This window comes from Vipera ursinii (genome assembly GCF_947247035.1).
Source record: "Vipera ursinii genome assembly, chromosome: 1".
Taxonomy (NCBI): domain Eukaryota; kingdom Metazoa; phylum Chordata; class Lepidosauria; order Squamata; family Viperidae; genus Vipera; species Vipera ursinii.
The window spans coordinates 162,878,154-162,903,017 of NC_139512.1; the positions used below are offsets into that span (position 1 = coordinate 162,878,154).

The 24,864-nt window shown below is 38.1% G+C and overlaps 1 protein-coding gene across 1 annotated transcript in view; it reads right to left on the minus strand.

Moving 5' to 3' along the window:
• The window catches only part of CCDC141 (coiled-coil domain containing 141), a gene marked incomplete at both ends in the record, with an annotated part of 138,669 nt that overhangs the window by 79,263 nt on the left and 34,542 nt on the right, over nt 1–24,864 (minus strand). Inside the window, 3 exons of the mRNA XM_083379839.1 lie at nt 44–238; nt 10,216–10,335; nt 19,160–19,413. Of these exons, the coding sequence (XP_083235965.1) occupies nt 44–238; nt 10,216–10,335; nt 19,160–19,413 (569 nt within the window). The remainder of the gene's footprint in view (nt 1–43; nt 239–10,215; nt 10,336–19,159; nt 19,414–24,864) is intronic.

Below are 24,864 nucleotides of genomic sequence, written 5' to 3' on the forward strand. Positions count from 1 at the left end.
TTGCTCAGTGGGTTTCTATTAGGAATTTAAATTTTTGACTAACCTTTCTTGCTGCAACGAAGAAGTCATTGGCTTCTTGCAACAATGTTTTCCGTTCTTCAAAACAGCGATTTACATCTTGTTCTAGTAAGTTCATTTTTTTATTCGAAAGTTTTAGATGCTCTTTTTCTGCATACTCCTCTGAAAATAGAATTTTGAGTGCCTCTGATTTTAATCCTTGCAGAGCGGAATTCCATTCCTGGAAAGAGAAGTGTGATTCAGTTGATTATCTGTCAGTGGTGATTTAGATTCAAGTTACTTGATTCACAGCAATAATCACAGATAAGAATAAAATCCACACTAATCTAAAACATCCCATGCATCAAAAGATAACATAACATAGCCACAAGAAAATACCGTACACCAAAATCAGCTTGAAAATAATAAAACTGAAATATTTGATGTGATAATAATCTAACAACAATAAATCTTCCTTCCATATACAATGGTTGCCAGGGAAAGGGGTAGTTGGATATCTCAGGGTAATGAATTTCAAAACTGAGAAGTCTTTATTCAGTCTGAAAAATCTCCCTACCAATGCTAAATTATTTATTAACAATCTACTGTCTTTAGTGCAACATTTGCACTAATTGTAAAAGCAAATCAGCTTGGCCTCCCCCCCCCATAATGTATTACTTCTGCATAGAAATTGTTATTTCTGATTTCCCCTCATGTCCTGTTGCGCTGCCTCAATGTGAAAGGTGTGTGTTTGTGTGTGTGTGTGTGTGTGTGTGTGTGTGTGTGTGTGTGTGTTCGTTCCTGGGAAGGATAAGAAACAAAGATGAAACAAGTATATTGAAATAATGTACAATAGAGATGTCAACATTAAAGATTCCTTAGAAGATATTCCATACTTATAAGATGTATAAGACAGCACTGAACTAACTCATTACCAATTAGGAAGTCTGCAGGAACTGATGGAATGCTCACAATAGTGTGATAAGCAAAGTTGCCCAACAGATTGGAGATCAATCTACATTCCAATTCCCCAAAAGGGAGAGTAACCAGAGTGCGCAAACTACTAGGTAATATCTTTAACTTCATGTGCTAGCAAAAAATAGAGAAGACTCTAGTGCTGGCAAAGGTGGAAGAAAAGATACCAGGTGAACAGTAGTCATGAGACAATGACTACCTGTAGAAGGGTAGATGGATTCAAGTAAAGTGGTGATGGGTGCACTATTGAAAGATTTGCAAGGTCAAGGAAGGGACAAATTGTCATAGAGAAAATTTACATATTTGATTGTTAAAGAGTCAGCACCTACTTGATGACACATAATCAATCAATAACTTACATTTAATTTGCACACTTTAAAAAAAATGAGAATGCTATTTTTTTTCTCCGAGATAGCATATATCAAAAGTCATTGAATTTTAGAATACTACAATTCTTTAAATGATCTGTACTTAAGGTCAATAAGAAAAATTAATGTTATCTTTGGTGTCTCGAAGAAGCTACCACATTTAGTGACGGGGACACTATATCTGAAATTCCTGAATTCGCAGTTGTGCTGTAGGCTTTTAGCAGAGGTATACAATCAGCATTCTTGAAACACTTACATGGTGTCTCCAGCTCCTTGCCAAGAAGCTTACTGAATTGTAATTTTTAAGGCGACAAAAGAGGGAAATTATTGAGAATATACTTAATTTATATACAATTATCTGATTTAAATTCAATCTTTTCTTTTCTTTTTTTTGCCCTGTCCCCTGGGTGGGGGCTTGATGTTGTGATATATTTTGAGTGTGACTCTTGGTATGCCAGTCAAAGACCAAGGTGACTTTTGGTTCCAAAACAGGTATGCATCCCTTGTCTTTGTTAATATTTTGCTTGGGGACAGGCAAACATTAACATATGATGTGATGTATGAAGTGTTCCCCATAGTTTGGCCCTATCCTATAGAACAGAGTACATAAGTAAACTACTTTCTTACAGAACAGAAATAATGCTGAAAGTTACAGCAATTACTCCCCACAGGAATGGGACTGGGACATTTGTTAGGCATTTAATACCCAATGCTGTTGTTGTTGTTGTTGCTGCCATTGTTGTTGCTGCCATTGTTGTTGTTGTTGTTGTTGTTATTTATTATTATTATTATTATTATTATTATTATTATTATTATTATTATTATTATTATTATTATTATTATTTAGTAATGCTTCTTTTCTGCCATCTCTTTTGCCAATTTAAGATTTAAGGTCCTGATTTAAGAATAGTTTAGGATGCAAGTAAAGTTTTCATTAGAGGTCATTTTATCCGACACAGTACTGAACTTAAAAGGAAGACTTGAGAGAAAATGCACGCTGGATGAGATGAAAAAAGGAAGAATTAAAGGAACGGCCAGAAAAGATAAGCATTTCACATCAAATCAAACTTTTATAGCAACAGCTATCTATGTGAACAATAAGAGAGCTGGAAATGAAGATGAATTATGCTAAACAAAAGAATTTTAAATTTGCCAACAAACCAGGGAAATGGTTAGCATATCAATTAAGAAAAGAGAAATGAAAATGATTCTGAAACTTTAAGATGGAGATACTATATCAAGGGACAATGTGGCTATACAAAAGTTTTTATGTACAGTATTACTCTAACTTGTATAAAGGACATGATATTTCCTGGGGGGGGGGGAGAGAATGCTTTTAAAATAACAAAATTTACCAAGGCTTACAGGGAATGAAAGATAGATTATGAATGGACTTATAACAAGAAAAGCTTCTGAAGCAACCAGGGAAAGTACTAGGACTAGATTAAGTACAAGGTTCTTTATTTAAGATATTTTTTTATCGTAGTGGGTGGATATGCAAAAAAAAAGCTTTAAAAATGGTTGAAATATATACATTAATTAAGAAATTTTTAAACCAGAGAAGTTTCTTCTGGGGCTGATTGATCAAAAGCTGGAAAACACTCATGGAACTTTGCTTCATTCCTTGGCTTGAGAGAAGCAAACATTCCCTTAGTAACATCTGAAGACCCAGTGAATTCTCAGTAAATTACCCTTTTTGTCTTTTCAGATATTTACTTGCTAACTTGTTTTGTATGGCTGAAAAATGTATTGCACAGATATTTCTGACAACTGATGTGTAAATGTTAAATGACGCAAATGAGCGCATCCTTAGTTCTATTAGTTAGGGTCTATTCTTCAGTTCTTGTTCAATTTGAAATATTTGAAATATGACTGATAGCAATTATTAGTTGCCAACCAAGATCCTTGAATACCTATTACTCACTGCAAACAAGACACTAATGTAATAGACCTTCCCAATGGTGAGTTAAGATACAGAAAACCCCATTTAGAAACAAACTGCAGAGTCTAGATTTTGCAGTACTTTTCATGTGCTAATTAAATTTTTACTCGTGGAAATGCTTGCTTAGAAAAGCTGAAATCACTGACTGAAAAGAGCATTAAATGGAAATAACATTTATAAATTGGTCTCCATAGATAGTTTGTCAGTGCCAACCTAGTAGATAAATTTCAATTAAAATTTAATTTTCTTTAATAATCATACCATCTCTCTGCCTTTTTTTATCTTCAGAATGGTTAAGAGTTCAACCTTTGGATCAGAATAATAATACTGGACAAAGACTGAAAGTTTAAGGGGGAAAAATAAAACCCTCAACATCTACCGAGGGCAGAATATCTGTTTCATAAAAGCCTCATTCTTTAAACTAGGCATGTCAAACTGCCGGCCCACCGGCTGGATGCGTCAGGCCAAAACCGTGCTCACCCATTGCCGGCAATGAGGGAAAAAGCCGTGATACGTCACGCGACGTCACATGACTTTGTAATAATGCCACTTGGGGTGTGTGTGTGAAAGCCCTAATAAGCAGGCCTATACATAGAATGAAGGCTACTGCTAAGCTTGTAAGCCGCCCTGAGTCTTCGGAGAAGGGCGGGATATAAATGGAATTAAAATAAAAATAAAATAAAATGATGTCACGAGTTTGACATGCCTGCTTTAGATTCTCTTCAGATACCATTCCATTCACTTACAGGTAATTCCCCCATTTAGCGAGTTTTCACAAAAAAACGAAGTTATTCAGAAAGGGTACTTACATTAGAAATTCAAAACTGTGACCAAAAAGAGGCCTCTATAGCCAAGTGACTTGGATTTGGTCACTGTTGCAGCGGCAGCCACGTTTAACTATAGGACTTGCCAGGGCCCTTTGGGTTACTTGAATGCAATTTCCTGAAGCCGGAAAGTTGTGTTTTTTTTCCCCTTGTCTCATGGCCAAACAAGAGCTGCTGATTTTTGCAGCCAGAGTCAGTTTGTTTTTGGGGGTTTTTTTTGGTGTTGGTGGAGGATCTGCTGCTGCCTGGACCGCAGTACTAGAATTGCTTCTGTTAAGTATTTTAAAATATTTTTTGGTTGCTCTATAGTGCTTGTAAACTGTTTGGGAACTGCTCTGCTTTTTAAGTACTGTACTTTGCAAACTACAGGTAATCCCCCCCAGGTACAAATGTTTATTTAGCGAGTTTTCACAAAAACAAATAGATTCAGAAAGGGCGCTTACATTAGAAATATAAAATTGTGACCAAAAAAAAAGAGGCCTCTGTAGCCATGTGACTTGGATTCACCATTTAAACTCTGTGACTTTCCTGGGCCTTTTGCTGCTGGAAGACATTTTTTCCCCCTGGTCACATGGCCAAACAAGAGCCAAGCCTGAACCAGTTTTTGCTTTTGCTGCAATCTGCTACTGCCTGGGCTAGAGTGCTAGAATTATTTCTGTAAGTATTTTAGGGGTTTTTTGGGGGGGGGGGTTACTCTATAGTGGCAAACAGTTTGCAAGCACTTTGAGAACCGCTCAATGAAAAGTTAATGTCATTTTGAAAGAAGCCTACCCATTCCTGTGGCCATGCATATTGTCTCCTTTGGAGTAAGAAAGACTATAAGTTGGCCAGCCCATACATCAGCTTCTGAGGATATTGCTTTTTTCACTGGGCTTTTCATGGAGTCAGTACTCCGTTCTTAAATATAGGGATCATGTAATAGGTGACTCATCCTTCAGATAAATTCTTTCTTAATCCCATAGGCAAAGATATTTTTTTCCTGGCCATCTGCTGAGGCATTGAGAAAAAGTTCTGAATTGTAAGATGATTTGTGGAGTATGTCTTACTTATAACAAAGAATTCATAGTCATTTGGTTTGGTCTGAAGTGGCCAGAAATGTTATGTTTTAAAGCTAAGTGATATTTGTAGCAAGAAAATGAAGTTATATGTTTTCACCAATACCAAATAAAAAACTGTTGTTGTTGTCTTTTCAATTTCTTTGAATAGCTCCAAAAAATATTTTAGCCTTACATATAACCTGTCGTGATTCTCCACAGAACAGTTCGTGCGGTTTCATGTTATGTCTTCAGAGAAAGTAACCTTTTAAATTGCTGCTTTCAGTGTTCCATTCTCAGCCCTTGATAGATCTCAAGTTTGAACTTGCAGTTTTTTTTAAAAGCTAAGGTGAAAGTAGAGAAGAAATGCTTTACTAAAAAATAAAAACATTTGGACCATTTGTTCACAAGAAGCCGCTGGGGTTTCAAAACCATGTGCTTGTTAAAAAAAATGTTCCTTTGAAAATCTAGTTGCAAAAAGAAGTTGCTAAGTAGGATGTATGTTGGAATGATTAACTTTCTCTTTTGAATGGAAGATAACTTACTAGCTCTTCTACAGAAGATTTTACTAAAATCTAGGCAGATAGCTGATTTTTTTTCCCTAGTTAAATTTAATAACATGGATTCTGCAATGAAATATGCATGTAATTCTGTTAATGGTGGAGAAAACTTAGAAATATCTGTGCAATTCATTTTGTAAAATATTTTAAAACAAAAGAACCAACTTTATCAACGGTAAGCTCAAAAGTTACAGCTCAAAAGCTGGTTCATAAAAATGTTGTAACTAGATTAGAAAAAGAGCTCCAGTGAACACAAGCTGGAATACTAGCATAAATCTTTTAAAATAAGTAAATATTCATGGATTACTGCCTTGTCGTGGCGAAGGGGCTTGCGTAATTCAATGAAGCTATGAGCTATGCCGTGCAGGGTCACTCAAGACGGAAAGGTCATAGCAGAGAGTTCTGACAAAACGTGATCCACTGGAGAAGGAAATGGTAACCCACTCCAGTATCTTTGCCATGAAAACCCTATGGACATTACCAAAAGGCAAAACGATATGATGCTGGAAGATGAGCCCCTCAGGTCGGAAGGCCCTGGGGAAGAGCAGAGGGCTAGTACTAGTAGCGCCAGAAAGAATGAAGTGACTGGGCCAAAGCTGAAAGGACACTCAGCTGTGGATGTGTCTGATGGTGAAAGGAAAGTCCGATGCTGTAAAGATTTTTTCTCCATAGGAACCTGGAATGTAAGATCCATGAATCAAGGAAAGCTGGACGTGGTCAAACAAGAGATGACAAGACTGAACATCGACATCTTAGGTATCAGCGAACTAAAATGGACAGGAATGGGTGAATTTAATTCAGATGACCATCAGGTATACTACTGTGGGCAAGAATCCCTCAGAAGAAATGGAGTAGCCTTCATAGTCAATAAAAAAGTAGGAAAAGCAATATTGGGATACAACCCTCAAAATGACAGAATGATCTCAGTTCGAATCCAAGGCAAACCATTCAATATCACAGCAGTCCAGGTCTATGCCCCAACCACCAGTGCTGAAGAGGATGAAATTGACCGGTTCTATGAAGCCCTACAGCACCTTATAGAACTAACACCCAAAAATGATGTCCTTATCATCATGGGGGATTGGAATGCTAAAGTAGGAAGCCAAAAGATAACCGGAATAACAGGCAAGTTTTGCCTTGGAGTACAAAATGAAGCAGGGCACAGGCTGATAGAATTTTGTCAAGAGAATACGATGGTGATAGCAAACACTCTTTTCCAACAACCCAAGAGACGGCTCTACACATGGACACCACCAGATGGTCAACACAGAAATCAGATTGACTATATGCTCTGCAGCCAAAGATGGAGAAGCTCTATACAGTCAGTAAAAACAAGACCAGGGGCTGACTGTGGCTCAGACCATGAGCTTCTCATTGCAAAGTTTAGGCTTAAACTGAAGAAAGTAGGGAAAAGCACTAGGCCACTCAGGTATGAATTAAATCATATCCCTGTTGAATATACAGTAGAGGTGACAAATACATTTAAGGAATTAGATCTGATAGAGTGCCTGAAGAACTATGGAGAGAGGTTCGCAACATTGTACAAGAGGTAGCAACTAAAACCATCCCAAAGGAAAAGAAATGCAAGAAAGCAAAATGGCTGTCTGAGGAAGCTTTGCAAATAGCTGAGGAAAGGAGGGAAGCGAAAGGCAAGGGAGAAAAAGAAAGATATGCCCAATGGAATGCAGAATTCCAGAGAATAGCTAGAAGAGATAAGAATGCCTTCTTAAATGAACAGTGCAAAGAAATAGAAGAAAACAATAGAATAGGGAGGACCAGAGATCTTTTCAAGAAAATTGGAGAGATGAAGGGAAGGTTTCATGCAAAAATGGGCATGATAAAGGACCAAAATGGCAGGGACCTAACAGAGGCAGAAGAGATTAAGAAGAGATGGCAAAATTACACAGAAGAACTATACAAGAATGAGCTTAACGTCCCTGATAATCACAATGAGGTGGTCACTGACCTCGAGCCAGACATCCTAGAATGTGAAGTGAAGTGGGCCTTAGAAAAGCTGAGCAACAACAAAGTTAGTGGAGGTGACAGTATTCCAGCTGAGCTATTCAAAATCTTAAAAGACGATGCAGTAAAAGTGCTACACTCAATTTGCCAGCAAATTTGGAAAACTCAACAGTGGCCATAGGATTGGAAAAGATCAGTTTACATTCCAATTCCAAAGAAAGGCAGTGCCAAAGAATGTTCAAACTATCGCACCATTGAACTCATTTCACATGCTAGTAAAGTTATGCTTAAAATCCTACAAGCTAGACTCCAGCAGTATGTGGATCGAGAACTACCAGAAGTACAGGCAGGATTTCGAAGAGGCAGAGGAACTAGAGACCAAATTGCCAACATACGCTGGATCATGGAGAAAGCTAGAGAGTTCCAGAAAAACATCTACTTCTGCTTCATTAACTATGCTAAAGCCTTTGATTGTGTGAATCATAACAAACTGTGGCAAGTTCTTAAAGATATGGGTGTACCAGACCATCTTATTTGTCTCTTGAGAAACCTATATGTGGGCCAAGAAGCAACAGTGAGAACTGGACACGGAACCACTGATTGATTCAAAATTGGGAAAGGAGTCCGGCAAGGCTGTACTGTATACTGTTGCCCTGCCTATTTAACTTATATGCAGAACACATCATGAGAAAGGCGGGGCTAGATGAATCAAAAGTTGGAATTAAGATTGCCGGAAGAAATATCAACAACCTAAGATATGCAGATGGTACCACTCTAATGGCAGAAAGTGAAGAAGAACTAAAGAGCCTCTTGTTGCGGGTGAAGAAGGAGAGTGCAAAACTTGGGTTGAAACTTAACATTAAGAAAACCAAGATCATGGCATCCGGCCCTCTTAATTCCTGGCAAATAGATGGGGAAGAAAGGGAGGTAGTGACAGATTTTATTTTCCTGGGCTCCAAGATCACTGCAGGTGGGGACTGTAGCCAAGAAATTAAAAGACGCTCCTGGGGAGGAAAGCCATGACAAATCTAGACAGCACACTAAAAAGCAGAGACATCACCCTGTCAACAAAAGTGCGTATAGTCAAGGCTATGGTCTTCCCAGTTGCAATGTATGGCAGTGAAATTTGGACCATAAGAAAGGCTGAGCGCCAAAGAATCGAGGCCTTTGAACTGTGCTGGAGAAGACTCCTGCGAGTCCCTTGGACTGCAAGGCAATCAAACCGGTCAGTCCTAGAGGAGATCAACCCTGACTGCTCTTTAGAAGGCCAGATCCTGAAGCTAAAACTCAAATACTTTGGCCACCTAATGAGAAGGAAGGACTCACTGGAGAAGAGCCTAATGCTGGGAAAGATTGAGGGCAATAGAAGAAGGGGACGACAGAGAATGAGGTGGCTGGATGGAGTCACTGAAGCAGTAGGCGTGAGCTTAAATGGACTGCAGAAGATAGTAGAGGACAGGAAGGCCTGGAAGAACGTTGTCCATAGGGTCACGATGGGTCGGACACGACTTCGCAGCTAACAACAACAAATAAAAGGATTGTTGCTCAAGAAGAAGCTAGCTCATGAATTTCATCTTTCTGGAGAAAACATCAATGCTTTTGTTTCCATAGCCAACTTTTAACACCAGCTGGAAGACAGGTTAGAATAGATGGTACAGATGATCCTCTGTATCATCTATTTCCAATTTACAGGTTTCACCTTAAGCAACAGCAAATGCAGGAGAGAAGAAAAAAACAGGTTGGGAATGTAATGGGCAACAGACTCAAGCTGTGCACTTTTTCACACCAGAGCCGTGATCTGGATGACCTCCAGCTATTTGTGAAAGACATGTATTGTGCCCAGGCACAGTACATGTATTTTGACCATTAAGAGATGAATTATTGTTCCCTTCAATTTTGCATCAACCGGCCTATATAAAATACATTAACACAGCAGGCATTTTATAAATCCTTATGCACATGTTACAGCATTAAACCAGAATTAAGTAATCTACTCTAGTTTCTATTTAGTCATGGAATTTACTGGATATTTACCCAACTTCCTATTCATTAATTTATATAGATAAAATGGTGGGGAGGGAAGAAGAATGCTTATGTTCCTTTGAATGAAGTTGGAGTACTTGTATATTATGTGTATTGTGGGTGAGGTGGCCTTTCAGACTTGGGATGGCATGAAATCCCTGTTGTTTTTTAAGAACCAATTTTACTGGTTTCTAAATATTTTTTTATATAATGCTATTTTTATTGCTGACATTTACTCTACTTTCAAGCATGCTACAGATTTTGTTAGAAAGAACAGAGCAATTTCAGACCGAGCTAAGAAGGATGGTTCCTTAGAAGTAACAAGAAAAGCTTTATCTTGAAATAGGAAAACAACAATAATAAAAAAATAATGGTAACCAGATTATGTAACCTTAGATAAATACTTTAAAAATCAATGTCTTAAGTTAAACTACAATCTTCTTTAAAAAAAATAAAAACAAAACCTCAATAGAATACTCCCATAAAGGATTGGAAAACTAGAACGTGACCACTTCAGATAAAGAGTCTTACTTTAACCTTATATTCCATTTCCTTGTGTTCCTGAAGCAATGCTTCATTTTCCTTTAAAGATGACCCCAAGTTTTGCTTATTAATGTAATCTTTTATGTTCTTCTTGTACCAAGAGGTTATCTGAAATCAGAAACAATCTTTTAAATGAATAATATATGCAATAGAGCTTGCTGGAAGCTGAATCAGTAGGGATAGACTCTGCTCTGCTGATAAAGGCTATTCTCTTATGGACTGGCAGATGGAAGTTTATTCACTCTGTTAAGCCAAAAGATCATTTCTTAGATTATATTGTATTAAGGCAGACAATAATAAATAATAAACTGTGGTTTGTTCCATAAGCCATGGTTATATAAATCAGAACTTAGCATGATGTATGAATCCAGCTGCACTTTTTTTTTAACCTGTGGCAAATAATTTCTCAATCATTATGTAACAATTCTAGAAGGAATAGGGTTGATAATGAGTACATAATATTAGGTTCCCATTTACAATGATTGGGCACTTTTAGCTCTACTACCTTGAGTTCCTGGAGAACAGACATGGTAGAATTGGGCTTTATATCCTCCCTCATCTAGAATGTGTGGTGGTCTATTATTTCTACCAATGGCATTTTAAAAATATTTTTTGAAATTATGATTAACATTATAATCTTGGGTCTCACGATGGGTACTCCTTATCATATTCTTTCAATTGCTCAGAAAAGCTCGAAGAGGTTAAATTCCAGTCATTTGCATCTTGCTCAGAAATGCTAAATGGCGATTGGGAAAGGGGAAGTCAAGAGGGGGGGTGTGTCAAATTGTTTAAAGCAGTATTAGGACATCGGGAGGCAGGTCTTGCCCCTTTTCTATGGAGATTGCAACATTGTGCATATTCCCCAAAGGGTCAGAGATTGCAGTGGGTGACTGTGATGCTCTCCCCATTCTGACAGAAGCAAACACTTCTGTTTAAAGAAAAACTTTTCCATTAACCATCAAAACTAGTTTAATGCTACTAAATGCTACTTCTAAGATCAAAATACTATTAAAGTATTGTATTTAACATAATAAAGCAATAAACATTAAAAAGTGCATTAGAATATATAATTATTCTGGATATTGTTTATTCAGCCTTTGTCATTTCCAGATGTGTTGGACTACAATTCCCAATATCATTGCAACATGGGCATTTGTAAATGGATGACAGTAGTAGGAAGTAAGAGCTATTTAATTTAATTGGGCTTAATTCTGAATAGACATATACATTCTTCTTTTCATTTTGCTTCACTGCAATGTTTCATTCCCAGAACTGTGTTTTGCAATACTTTTAAGTGGTCTTTTAAATTGCTCTATTCATTTTAGTTTCAGCCAGAGCCCCTTTTAGGCAGTTTTATCAATGCATGATAGGTACGAACAGCATCATATTTCATGATCAACAAAATTGCCAGTGAGGATTAAGACAATGTAAGTTCTAGATATGTTTGGTGCAAACATGTGCTGCCCCATGATTCCACTTCTAGAAATTGACTGTACTCAATTGTAGTGGTGATCACAAGAAGTGACATAGTATTTCATGCACAACTCGGTTTAAAGACAAACTGGCCTATCAACCACACCAGCCTCTCCTCTACAAAGTGTCACTGCACACCCTTCCCCAGCGTTGCCTCATGCCACTATAGTGAAAAGTCTGTTGAGTTAAGACTGGGGTCAAGATGGTGGTCAAATTGGCATGATTGAAGCAATGTACATAAAAGCAGGCAGGACTTCAATCATACCACTGTGTTTGCCATCTTGATTTCTTTGACTACACCCTGCAGGCAGCCCTGATTAGGACTGAGGAGAAAGAGGTCAAAATGCCTCAGCCATGAAATTTACCAGATGTTTTCAGGTCAGTCATCTTTTTCATCCTGACTTATTGTACAAGGATTGGGGGGAAAACCCAAAGGACAGGAGTAATCACAATACTACTACCTTAAGTTCCAGGAGGGTAGCCATGATAGAATTGGGCTAAGAAACAAGGCCTATCATTTCTGGGCTGCAAAGCCTGGAGGAGCACTAGATGGCTACAGAAAATCAGGTCTTTGTTCCCAGGTTTGCAGCCCAGCTAAAATATGCCTCAAGGAAGTAAATGATGGCATCACATCACACAATGACTTCAAGTAATTATGAAAATAGACCCTCTGTTTATATATATGTATTCACTGGAGCTCTAATGAACATATAGAAACCTATCCTGCATAATACTTCATTAATTCCACAATAGCCCTAATATGCAAATAAAATATAATAACGTATATGCTACAGTGCTGGGCTCTTTAACTACATATTGAATAATTGTCTAAGCATAGATCACAATCCAACATTTAATTATTCATCCTGAACCAAGAAAACTACCTGAAAATTTCTCTAAATCACTAGAAATTTATCTTCCCTTGAAAGGCCTTTACCTTTTGAAATTCCATTAATTTCAGTGAAATTTCATTGTGCCTAATTACACTGGGAGCCAGTCTGGTGCATTAGTTAAGGCTTTCAGGTCAGAAAGCGGGAGACTGTGAGTTCTAGTCCTGCCTTAAACACAAAGACAGCTGGATGAACTTGGATAAAAGACGGCCACTTTCTCTCAGCCCTAGGAAGGAGGCAATGGAAAACCACATCTGAAAAACCTTTCCCAAAAAACTGCAGGAACTTGTTTAGGCAGTCTCTGAGAATCAGACCAAATTGAACGGAAGGAAAAAAATTATACTGGACAGACTCCATCTTCTGTCTTATTAATGTGTCAATTATAAAGAATTTTGCTAAGAATATACTGAAAGTAAACCAGTGTTTCCAATAAATGGTTCAACTACAAACTCAGCAAATTACTAAGGTGTTCAGAGTAGTACAGGATTAAAAAAAGAGATAATTAAAGAAATTACATTTTAATTTGATGTCATACCACAAATGACTTTTTGGGTGCTTTGAATTTATTCATTTTGATTATCGCCCCACATTCAACTCCTGATTTTATTTTCAAATAAAGAATCTGAAGAAGTGGATATATAGCCAAACATTTCCCCCTGACATACTTGGGATCTGAACTGAACTGAAGTATAATGGAGTGGTTCAGTTGAGCCATAGTAGTAAATTAAGTATTATCGTTATAACTGTGAGTTTTACTTTGTGATTTCCTTCCTTTTTGAAGGAGGAAGTTCTGGCATTTTCCCTTTCACTTTAGAATACAGTGACCATGTTTTCTTGGGGGGGAAGGACAAATCTAAATCAGGGGCAAATCTGAAAGAGGTTCATAAAGGTTTTTAAAAATTGTTTATAACTTTGCTTTACAAAGGAAAATTAAGGCAAGACAGTAAAAAAATAAATTTTCAAAAATCTAAAGAACAACTTTTTGAAATAAAGAACTCTCCTTTATAAAGGACATGTGGTCACTATAGTAAACTAGTTTTTTTTTAATTTACATATTTAATCAATCTGTTGCACCATCTCATGATCCTAGGCAGTTCACAATAATAAAATTTCTGTAAAATGGCTAAAATGGATTTTAAATCACAACTGAAAAGACCTGTTGAATAATTCACTTTTAGGGAGCTTCTTAACAGCAATTATAATTTGAGCCAATCTCACATACATGGAGTGGGTCTTCATGAGGACGAGGGCCATAATGGAGAAACTTTGTCTCCAAGTCTGCCTCCCCCCTCAACTTTCAGATAATGGGGCATCAGCAACAAATTTTTTTTAGTCCCATTTATATCCCGCCCTTCTCCGAAGACTCAGGGCGGCTTACAAAGAGTCCTCAGACTGGTTGAATCTGGCTAGAGGAGTCTTGTCTTGAATTTATATAAGCCAAGCCATATAGGATTTTATAAGTTAAAACCAACATTTTGAACTGTATCCAGGAATCTACTGGAAGTTAAAATCAGATCCAAAATCATAAGCCATAGTTTAGGATTTCAATTGAGGGAAAGCTGGTTTGTTGCTAAATAACAGCAGGAATTATTGAAGTCTTCCTCCTGGAGACAAATCAAGGAAAATGGGGAAAATGGCAGCTCCACAAATCATATTTTAGAGGAAGACTATAGAACATTGACAGTATATTTCTTGCAGATTTGGTTTTAGTTTAATTTAGTTTAAGAAATCTGTGTGAGATATGGCCCCTAGGTCTAAGCAAGGAATCCCAACCTTTTGAAATAAGTTGGTACATCTGACGCTTGTTAGCATGTGATGGGAGATCCAGGAAAATAGCTCTCTTAAGGAGTGTTTGCTCGTACACAGAATGACTACCGCAGTGAGTGCAGCCAAGCAATTACCAGAAGATAAACGTATAAGATCACTCTATCACAACCTCTAGACAACCAAGATGTTCAGTATCAAACCACAGCCTACTATCAAGAGACTCAATCTGTCACTTTCCATCAGCTCTGTAATTGTCCCTTGCTCCTATAACCGGCTGGTAGAGAAACAAACTTGTTGAAGAAGAGGAGCCTAAGAGCATGCATTGAGTTCTTTTCCCCTGGGTATTTTTAATAGATTGATAATATGCTGCAAAACTGTTTGAATGAAAGTTGGTTCTGACAAACTGGCAACAAAGAGAAACATATGAAATGACTCCCAAGATTTTATGCAAAGGAACAAAAGTATGGACAACTGTACCTATCTAAAGCAGAACCATGGATAATACAGAATTTATAAATTGATATATTTTTAGCTTTTAACTTAAGTCTGAATGAAAGAATTGGTGGTGTTCATCACATTTCATGACAAATTTTGTCTTTTCAAAACTACATTAGTATTTACAAAGAATCCAAGGCCATTCTGAGAAATCAGAATGATTCCAAAGGCAACATATCGGTTTCTTTTGTAACTTTGCTTAATATTAAAGTAATATTTTGATACCTTTTTTTAAAAGACACACAGAGAGAAAGAAGGTCTTATGGGCATCAGAAGATTTTCTCTAGGTGCACATTGGTGCTCGTGGTTGCTACACTGAAGACCCAGTGAAAATGTGTGCAGATAAAGGAGAAAAACCTGTGCATTTGAACCAACTATCATCCAGTCCTTTGTCTACCTTTGCTCCAGAGGAAAAGTAAAAACAGTAGAGTAAAAGCTAATTAGTTTTATTCACAAGGGTTTACATTGCCACAGATTATTGCTAGTTTAAGAAGGAAAAGGCTACATTGATGCTGGTACAGTTTACTTAAACCTATTGCATTAATGGGATGAGGATAAGGTAAAGGAATCATCACAAGGACGTATCACAAAAAGAAATTGTCAAGACACATTCATCCTGTGGGTTGGATGCAAGGGGGAAAGGCACCAAGTTTGGTTAAGTCTGAATTTTTGCCTACTAGAAATTCGTCTGATATAAATCTTTCCCTAAGCCTTATTTTTGCTTAGAATTCTGATCCATGCAGGCATTAGAACTAATAAGCACAAGCACAGTGTTCCCCTTCTATATAACCATTTTCACATGTAATGGCTGCAGCAGAAATAGTATGAGAAAATATTAAAATGAATAACTATATTAAATGTAATTAGTAATCCATCTAAACTACAGTGCAATCCTAATTTCTCTTTTCCTATTCATAATATCTGAAAATAATTATGATTTTCTACCACTAGAAAAATGCTCCAGTATACGGGAGCTCCTACTGTATCAGAACAAGGGCAAACCTGCCATCTTCATTTAGAAATGCAAGTTATGAACAAACAAGCCCAAGATCCTTGAATAACTGATTGATTTGTACACTTCATAAGAGTATGTTTGGAAGACATTAAGAAAAATACAATTAATAATGGATATGCTTCCTAGGGTAGAATAACTCTGCCTGTCTTTGGTTTCCATTAGCACAGGGGCACTATTGAACATATTTGACTGAGAAGAGCATTCAGCAATTATGAAAAATAATCAGAATACTGCACAGCATTTATAAGTTAGGAAAAATATATTGTTTTGCAAACTTCAAGCCTAAAAAGTTGTTCCCCGTGAGCTACTGTTCCTCATGAGCTATTGAAACAGAATAAATTGAGGTTATTATAACTGCAGCTAAAATGTGATTCTGAAAAAGAAATATTTGAACACAAATTTAGTAGCCCTATGCAGGGAGATGCCTGTGTGTGCAAGAGCTAAATTTATGTGCCTATCCAAGTTACCTGAAATTCCCAGTCCCAATGTTTTTGTTACAGTAAGTTCCCTTCTGATTGCCAAGGTCTGATAACCTTGGAACGCTATTCCGCTTAACGCACCTATAAACTTCTCTATGACTGGAAACTAGATAATATTAGTATCACACCTATATATGGGATCTTGTCAAATAGCTTGTCTTAAAACAAGGATTAGGAGCCAATTAGCTCAAGAAACAGCATTGAAAAGGCAGTTAGAGGAGGACTGTTCAAAAATCATTCACAAAGAACAGGTACAGAGCTATCCAAATTACAAAGATGGATTCACACAATAAGATGTGTAACACCAGCTGCCTGCAATTAGTGCAGGTTTGCATCCCACCAGGCTCAAGGTTGACTCAGCCTTCCATCCTTCCGAGGTAGGTAAAATGAGGACCCAGATTGTTGGGGGCAATAAGCTGACTTTGTAATAATGCCGCTTGGGGGGGCGCGAAAGCCCTAATAAGCAGGCATATACATAGAATGAAGGCTATTGCTAAGCACATTGATTTGTGCTTAGATTGTAAGCTGCCCTGAGTCTTCAGAGAAGGGCGGGATATAAATGGGATTAAAAAAAAAGATGGATTTACCCACTTCATCAATTGTTCTCTCTTCTTTTGAGATGGGCAAAAAAAAAAAAACAACAATTGGGAAGGAGAGAAAAATCTCATTCCTGAGAACCTTGTGTTAGGTACTACCAAAAAAAGTATTTACAAAAAGTTTTCACCAAATCTATTTTTCCAAGTTATTTAGATAAATTCATTTTGCAACCTTGCTTTTTATATATGACTCTTGGAAAATGAAAGTAGCACATTCCAAGGCTGACTTTTCTTAGGAGACATAACAAAACAATCAAGTTTGTGTCTCACTGAGTCTTAAGGATGGTAATTTGTGATGCTGTCATGACTTAATGTAGAGATGGCTGCAATATCATGGTTTGTAATTTAACTCCTTTATATTAATTCAAAGTGAGGATTGGTTCTTGGCTATCAGTTAATAGCCAAAGGCACTGAAGATGATACTTCTGAAGGAACATAGGATTTGTCATTCTGGATACAGATCAATCTAGTCATGAAACTGGTAAATCTAGTCCTCCCAAAGGCAATTATTAGCATCTGATGAATGCTTCAAAGTTTGCTAGCAAGCCTAAGCATAGTCATAAGACTTTACTTGGGGGATTTTATATAAAAATTCAAAAAGCAATTTGTGATTTATAATAGACCCATAGTGCATTACAAAACAGGTAATGTGACACTCTCCAGGGGCTTGTTTAGAAACTCTTGAGAGGCATCCACAATAAACTAATGCTGTCATTTGCATATTTAATTTATATGCCCAGTCTGTCAACTATTTCAAAGAACATAAAACACGTTCTGTATCTCTAATGTAAAGATGACTTCTGCATAATATATGGCTTTTCATTTTAAATTAACATCCCTTTTTCTACTATGAACTGCTCTCCCTTAGGAGGTTGTTCATGCTTTCCACTGTGTAAAAAAGAAAGTGTCACAGAAAGTTTAACACCAACTTGTTTATCTTGTTCAAGCCATATAGAATTTAAAAAGCTGTTTCATCCAAAGAAAAAAGAGGTGTTAGTTACTCATCTCTCTGTTGCAGAATGATTCAGAAAAAGTCCTGCTGCTTCAAACAGAAAATCCATTTAATCCAGAATCCTGTTTTCCAAAGAAGCTAACCAAAAAAACCTTACAAATGAGAATGAAACAGTAGCCCAGTTCCTGGTCCTCAACAACTGAAATATAGAGAGAGGTTGGCTTTCCAACCTGGAGATAATATTTGTCCCTCTTATTAATTGCCTGCATTTTTTAAGTTTATATATCAGTCGATATAATAACCACAGGGTCTGAAGTTGCACAATGCACCACAGACAATCCTTGCTTACTGATCATTCATTCAGCTATGGTTTGAATTTAGGATGGCGCTGGCTGGAGACTTAACAACCGATCCTCAAAGTTGTGGCCACTGGAGCATCCCCCCCTTGGTCAGGTGACCACAATTGGGGTGCTTGGCAACTGGCATGCATTTACAACATGCAATCATGTGGCTTTCATTTGCAACTTTCATAATTGGCATCCAACAAAGTCATGGGGAAGCCAGTGGGAAGTTGCTAGTCGCAGTCCCATAGCATTGCCCTTAACCACACAGAGTGATTTACTTAATGACTGCGGCTGAAACTGACAAAACGCTGTCATACGACATGATTTGTCACTATATTATTACATGGTATACTTTGCAGTTCCAACTGCAGTCTGTGAGGACTACATATTAAAATGTAATTGGCTAATTGATGACTCGGTGTGCAGTACAGTCGCAAGCACTATCAACAATGGCCTGCATTAATTTGCCTATGTGTCTTTTGAAGATATTTAAGATGATAATGAAAACTGAAAAAAAGACTGGATTGGATGTAGTCTATGTCAGACATACTATAGTCTCATTCTATACCAACTTAAAAAGTGAAAATAATCCTTATACTGGAATTCTTATTATTATTTTGTTATAATTTCAATTCATGGGACCTAGATCTCAGTTGCATTAACTAAGGATTAGATAAGGACTGTGTGATTTGTATTATTAATATGAAGTCACTAATTAAATTTTTGTGCTTTCTTTGTCAGCATTCCTTATAGTCTGCTTCCAATGCAATAAATTTCCCCTTTTCCCCCTCAGCCAATTTTTGCAAGTGATTTGTTAGCCAGGAATATTGAGAATTGTAGTCCAACTGATCTAGCAGATAAGAAATCTGGGAAACAGTTAATTCAAGATTAATTAATTCAACACAGCTTTGCAGACTATACCTGGTTCTCCTGGTAATGCCATTGACAGATTTGCAAAACTTGTTCTAGTCCTTCACCCTGCAGCTTCAAGTATTTGTCCAGCTGTCTCCTCCTATCTTGCAGAACTTCAAGGAGAATGTCAATTTTCAAACAACTATTGTGGGCTCCCTGAATGAATTCTGGATTTATATTCGGCCCATCAGATTTCAGTCCCTGTATGAATTCGGTTAGGTCATGGCTTTTGTTTAAGAGTCTCAATGATTTTTCCAGCAGCTCTGCAAAGACAGCATTAAAAATAACATGTTAAATTGCAGGTGAACACATCATTATTTGCACTGGAGAAAGTATGCATATATGAACAGAAATAGAATAGAGTAGAGTAGAGTAGAATAATAACTTTATTGTCACTTTAAATGTGCACTAATCAACATACATTAAAATGAGATTTCACTGTATACAGCTCTGTATACACATACACCCTGCATAAACATGACCCAAAAATTATTGCTGTTAGTTTGTTTTTATTATAAGAGAAAAACAGTAAAACTGTACTTCAGAGTCATGCTTCAGTAAACATGATTTTGCTGTGCCACATCCAGTTCCCCTGGGGATCCACAGGCTCTTAGCGGGCACACTTGCAGCATGAAAATGCCAAGAGGCAAAGCTCTTTGGAGTAGTGGAATGCCAAGAGACTTGCATATTATATCCAGTAGAGGGCACTGCTATCATTCAGATTAATTTTAACAAGCCATTCAGATATTGGCCTATAATGTTCTGGTCTGACAGACTGACAGTTCCTAAAGCCCAAAATAAAAAGCATGTCATTTGCATATTACATCAATTGTACTTAAACATGCATTTGCACATTATCCCTGTGATTCTTACTCTTTAAAAAAAACACACGCCACAGTACAACAGGCAGTTCTAAGCACCAATTGCTGAAATTACTTTCTTATAAAAGCTGATATGTAAGGGCAAAGTTCAAACTCTGAATGCCAATATTTCATCTCCCTGTGTCAACACAATTGGATCAAGCACTTCACATGTTTGTTACCACACAAACACTCTTGCCAAGTGACATTCCTTGGGGTATTGGCATAGTGATTTTAACAGCAGCTAGTGAAAAACCTTCACGGTACGGTGGATAGGAAACACAAGGTACTTTCCAAAAGATTAAACTATTTCATCACGTAAACATCATGAGAAAAATCGCAGGCCACTTTCTTCTAAAAGACATCTGTAATTTCTGGGGACAGCTGCCTAGGACTGGAAATACAATTTAAATCAAATGTCAAAAAATGTTGCATACATTATTTAATAAAGATGTTATGTCACACAGGGTGCCTTTTGCAAAATGTAAAGGCAGCAGTAGCAGTACCTAATCACTTATATTGTATAAAGCTGGGGTCTCCAGCTGCATTTCAGCAAAAACGTTGCATGACAAAGAAAACTAAATATAACAAGGCAGGGCTATGCACTGTCTCGGGATTAGATCTCAGGATCCAAAGAATAAACAAGCACATGATTTATTTCAGTTTTCCCTTATTGTAAATGGCCTTTACAATATTTAGAACTCTGCATGCTTAGTGAATTCAATTTCACCAAGGAGTCTACTGTAGGTGTAAAGGCCTCACCTAGCATGGCTGACACAATCTGGAGTTTGTAGAGAGGAAAAGGCTCATGATTTTACCCTATTCTCCTCTCAGGCTGTAGTAATTAATAAATGTGTGTTTGTGTGCACACGCACGTGTGCATGTGTCTTAAAGTCAGTCTTAACTGCTGGATACCACAAAGAGAGTCCCTGCAGTTTTCTTGACAAGATTTCAGAAGCGGCTCACCCTTTGCCTGCTAGTCTCCTGGTCTCTATACTCCTGCCTTTAACCAAACTGGTTCTCGGTCAGCTACTAATTCCCAAATAAAGCAGAATCACACCAGAGATGTGGAATGGCTGGTTCACCTGTCACACTAAACCAGCAGTGCTCCACCTCTTAGGAGCTGGAAGTCGCTACTCAGCCTCCTAGCCTTTTGAAATGATGGAAACTAATCAAGGAGGGAAGCAACCTAAAAGTAAGGAGAAATTTCCTAACAGTGAGAACAGTTAACCAGTGGAACAGCTTGCCTCCAGATGTTGTGGATGCTTCATCACTGGAGGTTTTTAAGAAGAGACCGGACAACCACTTTTCTGGAATGGTGTGAGGACTAGAAGACCTCCAAGGTCCCTTCCAACTCATTCTGTTATTCTGAAATGCTTCGTATCTCTGAACATTGGGGGGAAGGGGTGCTTTTTGTAAACTGTTTCTTAAATGTTTCAAGGGGACAAAAAAGACAGAAGGCCCTTGTGTTGGCTTGATATCACTACAAAGGAAGAATGGGAATTCTTTTTTTTTTTTAATCCTTTTTGCTTGTTTCCATTTTTTTCCAAATTTGAAAAGTGGGAATAAGAGTTAAGAGTTTTAATTGTATATTAAAAATAAATATAATTTATTGTTAACCTGGTAAAATCTTTAATGCTATCTGCTCGTTATTTTTTTTAAAAAAAATGTTTACAAAAATTGTTTGCAAAGAATAAGGTAAAGGTAAAGGTTACCCCGCACTTGCGTGCTAGTCGTTTCCGACTCTAGGGGCCGGTGCTCATCTCCGTTTCATAGTCGAAGAGCCAGCGCTTGTCCGAGGACGTCTCCGTGGTCATGTGGCCGGCATGACTAGACGCCAAAGGCGCACGGAACGCTGTTACCTTCCCACCGTAGTGGTCCCTATTTTTCTACTTGCCTTTTTACGTGCTTTCGAACTGCTAGGTGGGCAGAAGCTGGGACGAGTAACAGGCGCTCACTCTGTTACGCGGCACTCGGGATTCGACCCGCCAAACTGCCGACCTTCTGATCGACAAGCTCAGCGTCCTAACCCACTGAGCCACCGCGTCCCTAGAATAATGTACTAGAATAATGTACTATAATGCAAAGAATAATGTACTATAAATAATTTTATATATATATATAATTATATATATATATATATATATAATTCACACATAGACAGGACAAAGGGCATTAAGAAAAAGTTGGTACAATGAAGAGAGCGGTGATTCCCAAAAGTTTGAGAAGTGCTGATTTAGAGTTTTCTAATCCTTTTGTAGAATTATAGAAAATTCAAATTTGGCTTTTATTTACAGGTTGTCTAGTTGCTGAAGCTCAGATCTTTCAGTATGCAAAGTGTTCTAATCCCTATCTTTAAAACCGTCTCCAATTGCCTCAGTTCACACAACATACTCAGTCTCAAACTATCCAACTGCATTTTAGCCAGACTGCACAATCTCAGCTGTAGTTTTAGTATACAGAGTATAAACCAATTATATTGTACTTAGGAAAAAGTGGGAAAAGAACAAGGACTACTAAGAGCTAATTGGTAGACAAATGAAGGGAAGGAAGCTGAGGAATCAGGTTGTTGCAAAACCAAATTGTTACGCATCGTCTTTGTTGCCTTTTGCAAGAGTTGCTGGGAGGATGGGACCAATGAAGTCGGTGCAACCAAAGTGGACAAGCTTAATTTGCACATCTAATTTGAAGCCTGCAGGATGGGGTTAAGAATGAAATTACTATCAACCAAGCACTCATAAATAAATTAAGCAGAGCAAAAAAGGTTACTTCAAGAGGGTGTTACTAATGCATGTGCTTCATTAAAAACTAAGGTGTTCTTTTCATTTTACCTATTGATAAAATTGGAACTGACGACCTCACCAGGTACACTATAAAAAGACAGTTTTAATTACATATATGACTACCTACTTTTTGATTTCTTATCTCTTTGAAAAGACAAAAATGATGAATAGTGTGTATGAGCTACTCTTTCTTGACCCTTTAGGGAAAAAACTATATTCTACAACAGAGGTCCCCAATTTTTGGGGCACCAGGGACCAGTTAAATGGAGACAAGTTTTTCCGCGGCCTGGAGGGTGTGTGGTTTTGTGAGCTGCCTGCATCCTGTGGATGGGGCCTTCCTTGTTTGTGCGGACCAGTTGCTGGCATGCTGTGGCCTGGTACTGGTCCAGGGACTGGGGGTTGGGGACCCCTGTTCTACAAGATTATTTTTCTTATGGCAAACAATGTCCTTATATTTTTTTTCAGGAATGACCCTCTGTTTTTGCAATGGCATTCAATCACTAGCAAAACTTCCAAGCTTAAATTGCTGTACAACGAACTCTTTACACCAGTGCAGATTGAAGTGTGACCACCAAAATCATATTCCAGACTTCAATTCATTGTTTTAATTTTTGATCAAAGTTACCTAGGATACAAGCCACCTAAGTTGGAACCTGCTTAGTTTCAAACCCTTCCACCACCACCCCAAAAGGGTAGAATTTTAAGAAATCTGTATTTATATCAGGAAATCAACAGCAATTTAAATCTGTTTTAATGTAACAATCCTTGGGATTTGTTTCTGCACCTCACCAGAAGAGTTCAGCTTCCCTCAGTGCACAGAAGAGAATTGCTCTGGTGGGCTGCAGGAGTGAAGCTTGGATCTTCAGGATCAGTGTCCCATTTCTGTACCCCACTGGAGGAGGGATGGGAAGGGGTTCATTCTGCAGGTGGCAGCAGCTTGCAACCTTCCCTGCAGGAGAAAGAATCGGGCAGAGAAGATTTGCACATGGCCATCATATGATCACAGGATGCTTGGCTACCGTTCATAAGTGTGAATAGGTAGCCAAGCTCCCATACTGGAATTGGGGGGGGGGGGGAATAGTGCAACATTTTATGATGGCCTGAAGTGCTTCTTGCTTTAAAGCTGACATAACTTTGAAAAGTAGCTATACAGCCACTTGTTAAACAACTTGTAATTAATATGGTTTCCCCTCCATCTCCTTTTTTATTCTTGCAGTAACCTAATGGATATTTAAGAGGAAATACTGCTGAACCTATCCAGGGAGGCAACAAAGTGGGGGGAGGGGCTTGAATCTGAGTCGCCGTGTGCTACTTAAGTCAGACATGTCAAACACAAGGCCCGGGGCCCAGATCTGGCCCGCAAAGTGGTTTCATGTGGCCCGCGAAGCCATCCTGGAAACAGTGAGGGAACGGCCCCCACTGCCTTGGCCCTGGCCTAGAGACCCTCTCTCTGCCAGAGACCCTCAGATCTGTCCCACTCCTGCCCAGGCCCCCATAGGCACCCTTGATGCGAACGATGTAGAGCTGGCCACACCCACCCAGTAGGCCATATGCACTCTAGCCACACCCACTCAGTAGGCCACGCCCACCCCGGCCATACCCACCCGGCCCCTTGAGGGCAACCGCAATACTGATGCGGCCCTCAATGAAATTGAGTTTGACACCCCTGACTTAAGTCATCTATCAACAAAGCCCAAACATATTCAATACTTCCAATGTAATTTAGCAGCAATCTTTCACATAGATCGTTTAGAGATAATCAATAAAGGGAAGATTTTAGGATGGTTTATGTAAAGGCTTCTTTTTAGGTTCTAAAGGTTCAATATCTCAAGTAAACCTAGTTAGTTCATCAGGCTTTATTCAAACAAAACAATGGTGTAGTAGCATGATGTTCAAAGCCTGACGGACAACGTCACTTGATTCCAGTGACAGTGGAGCACAGGACTGTGTAGAAAAAACATTTTCTGTATTCTCTAGGCTTTGAATCTCAACTATGCTGAGATTACACTTTAGCTGTATACGTTCCTACTGAAAGCAGAAATTTGGTCAAATGTGTTTCGTAAGCTGTTTC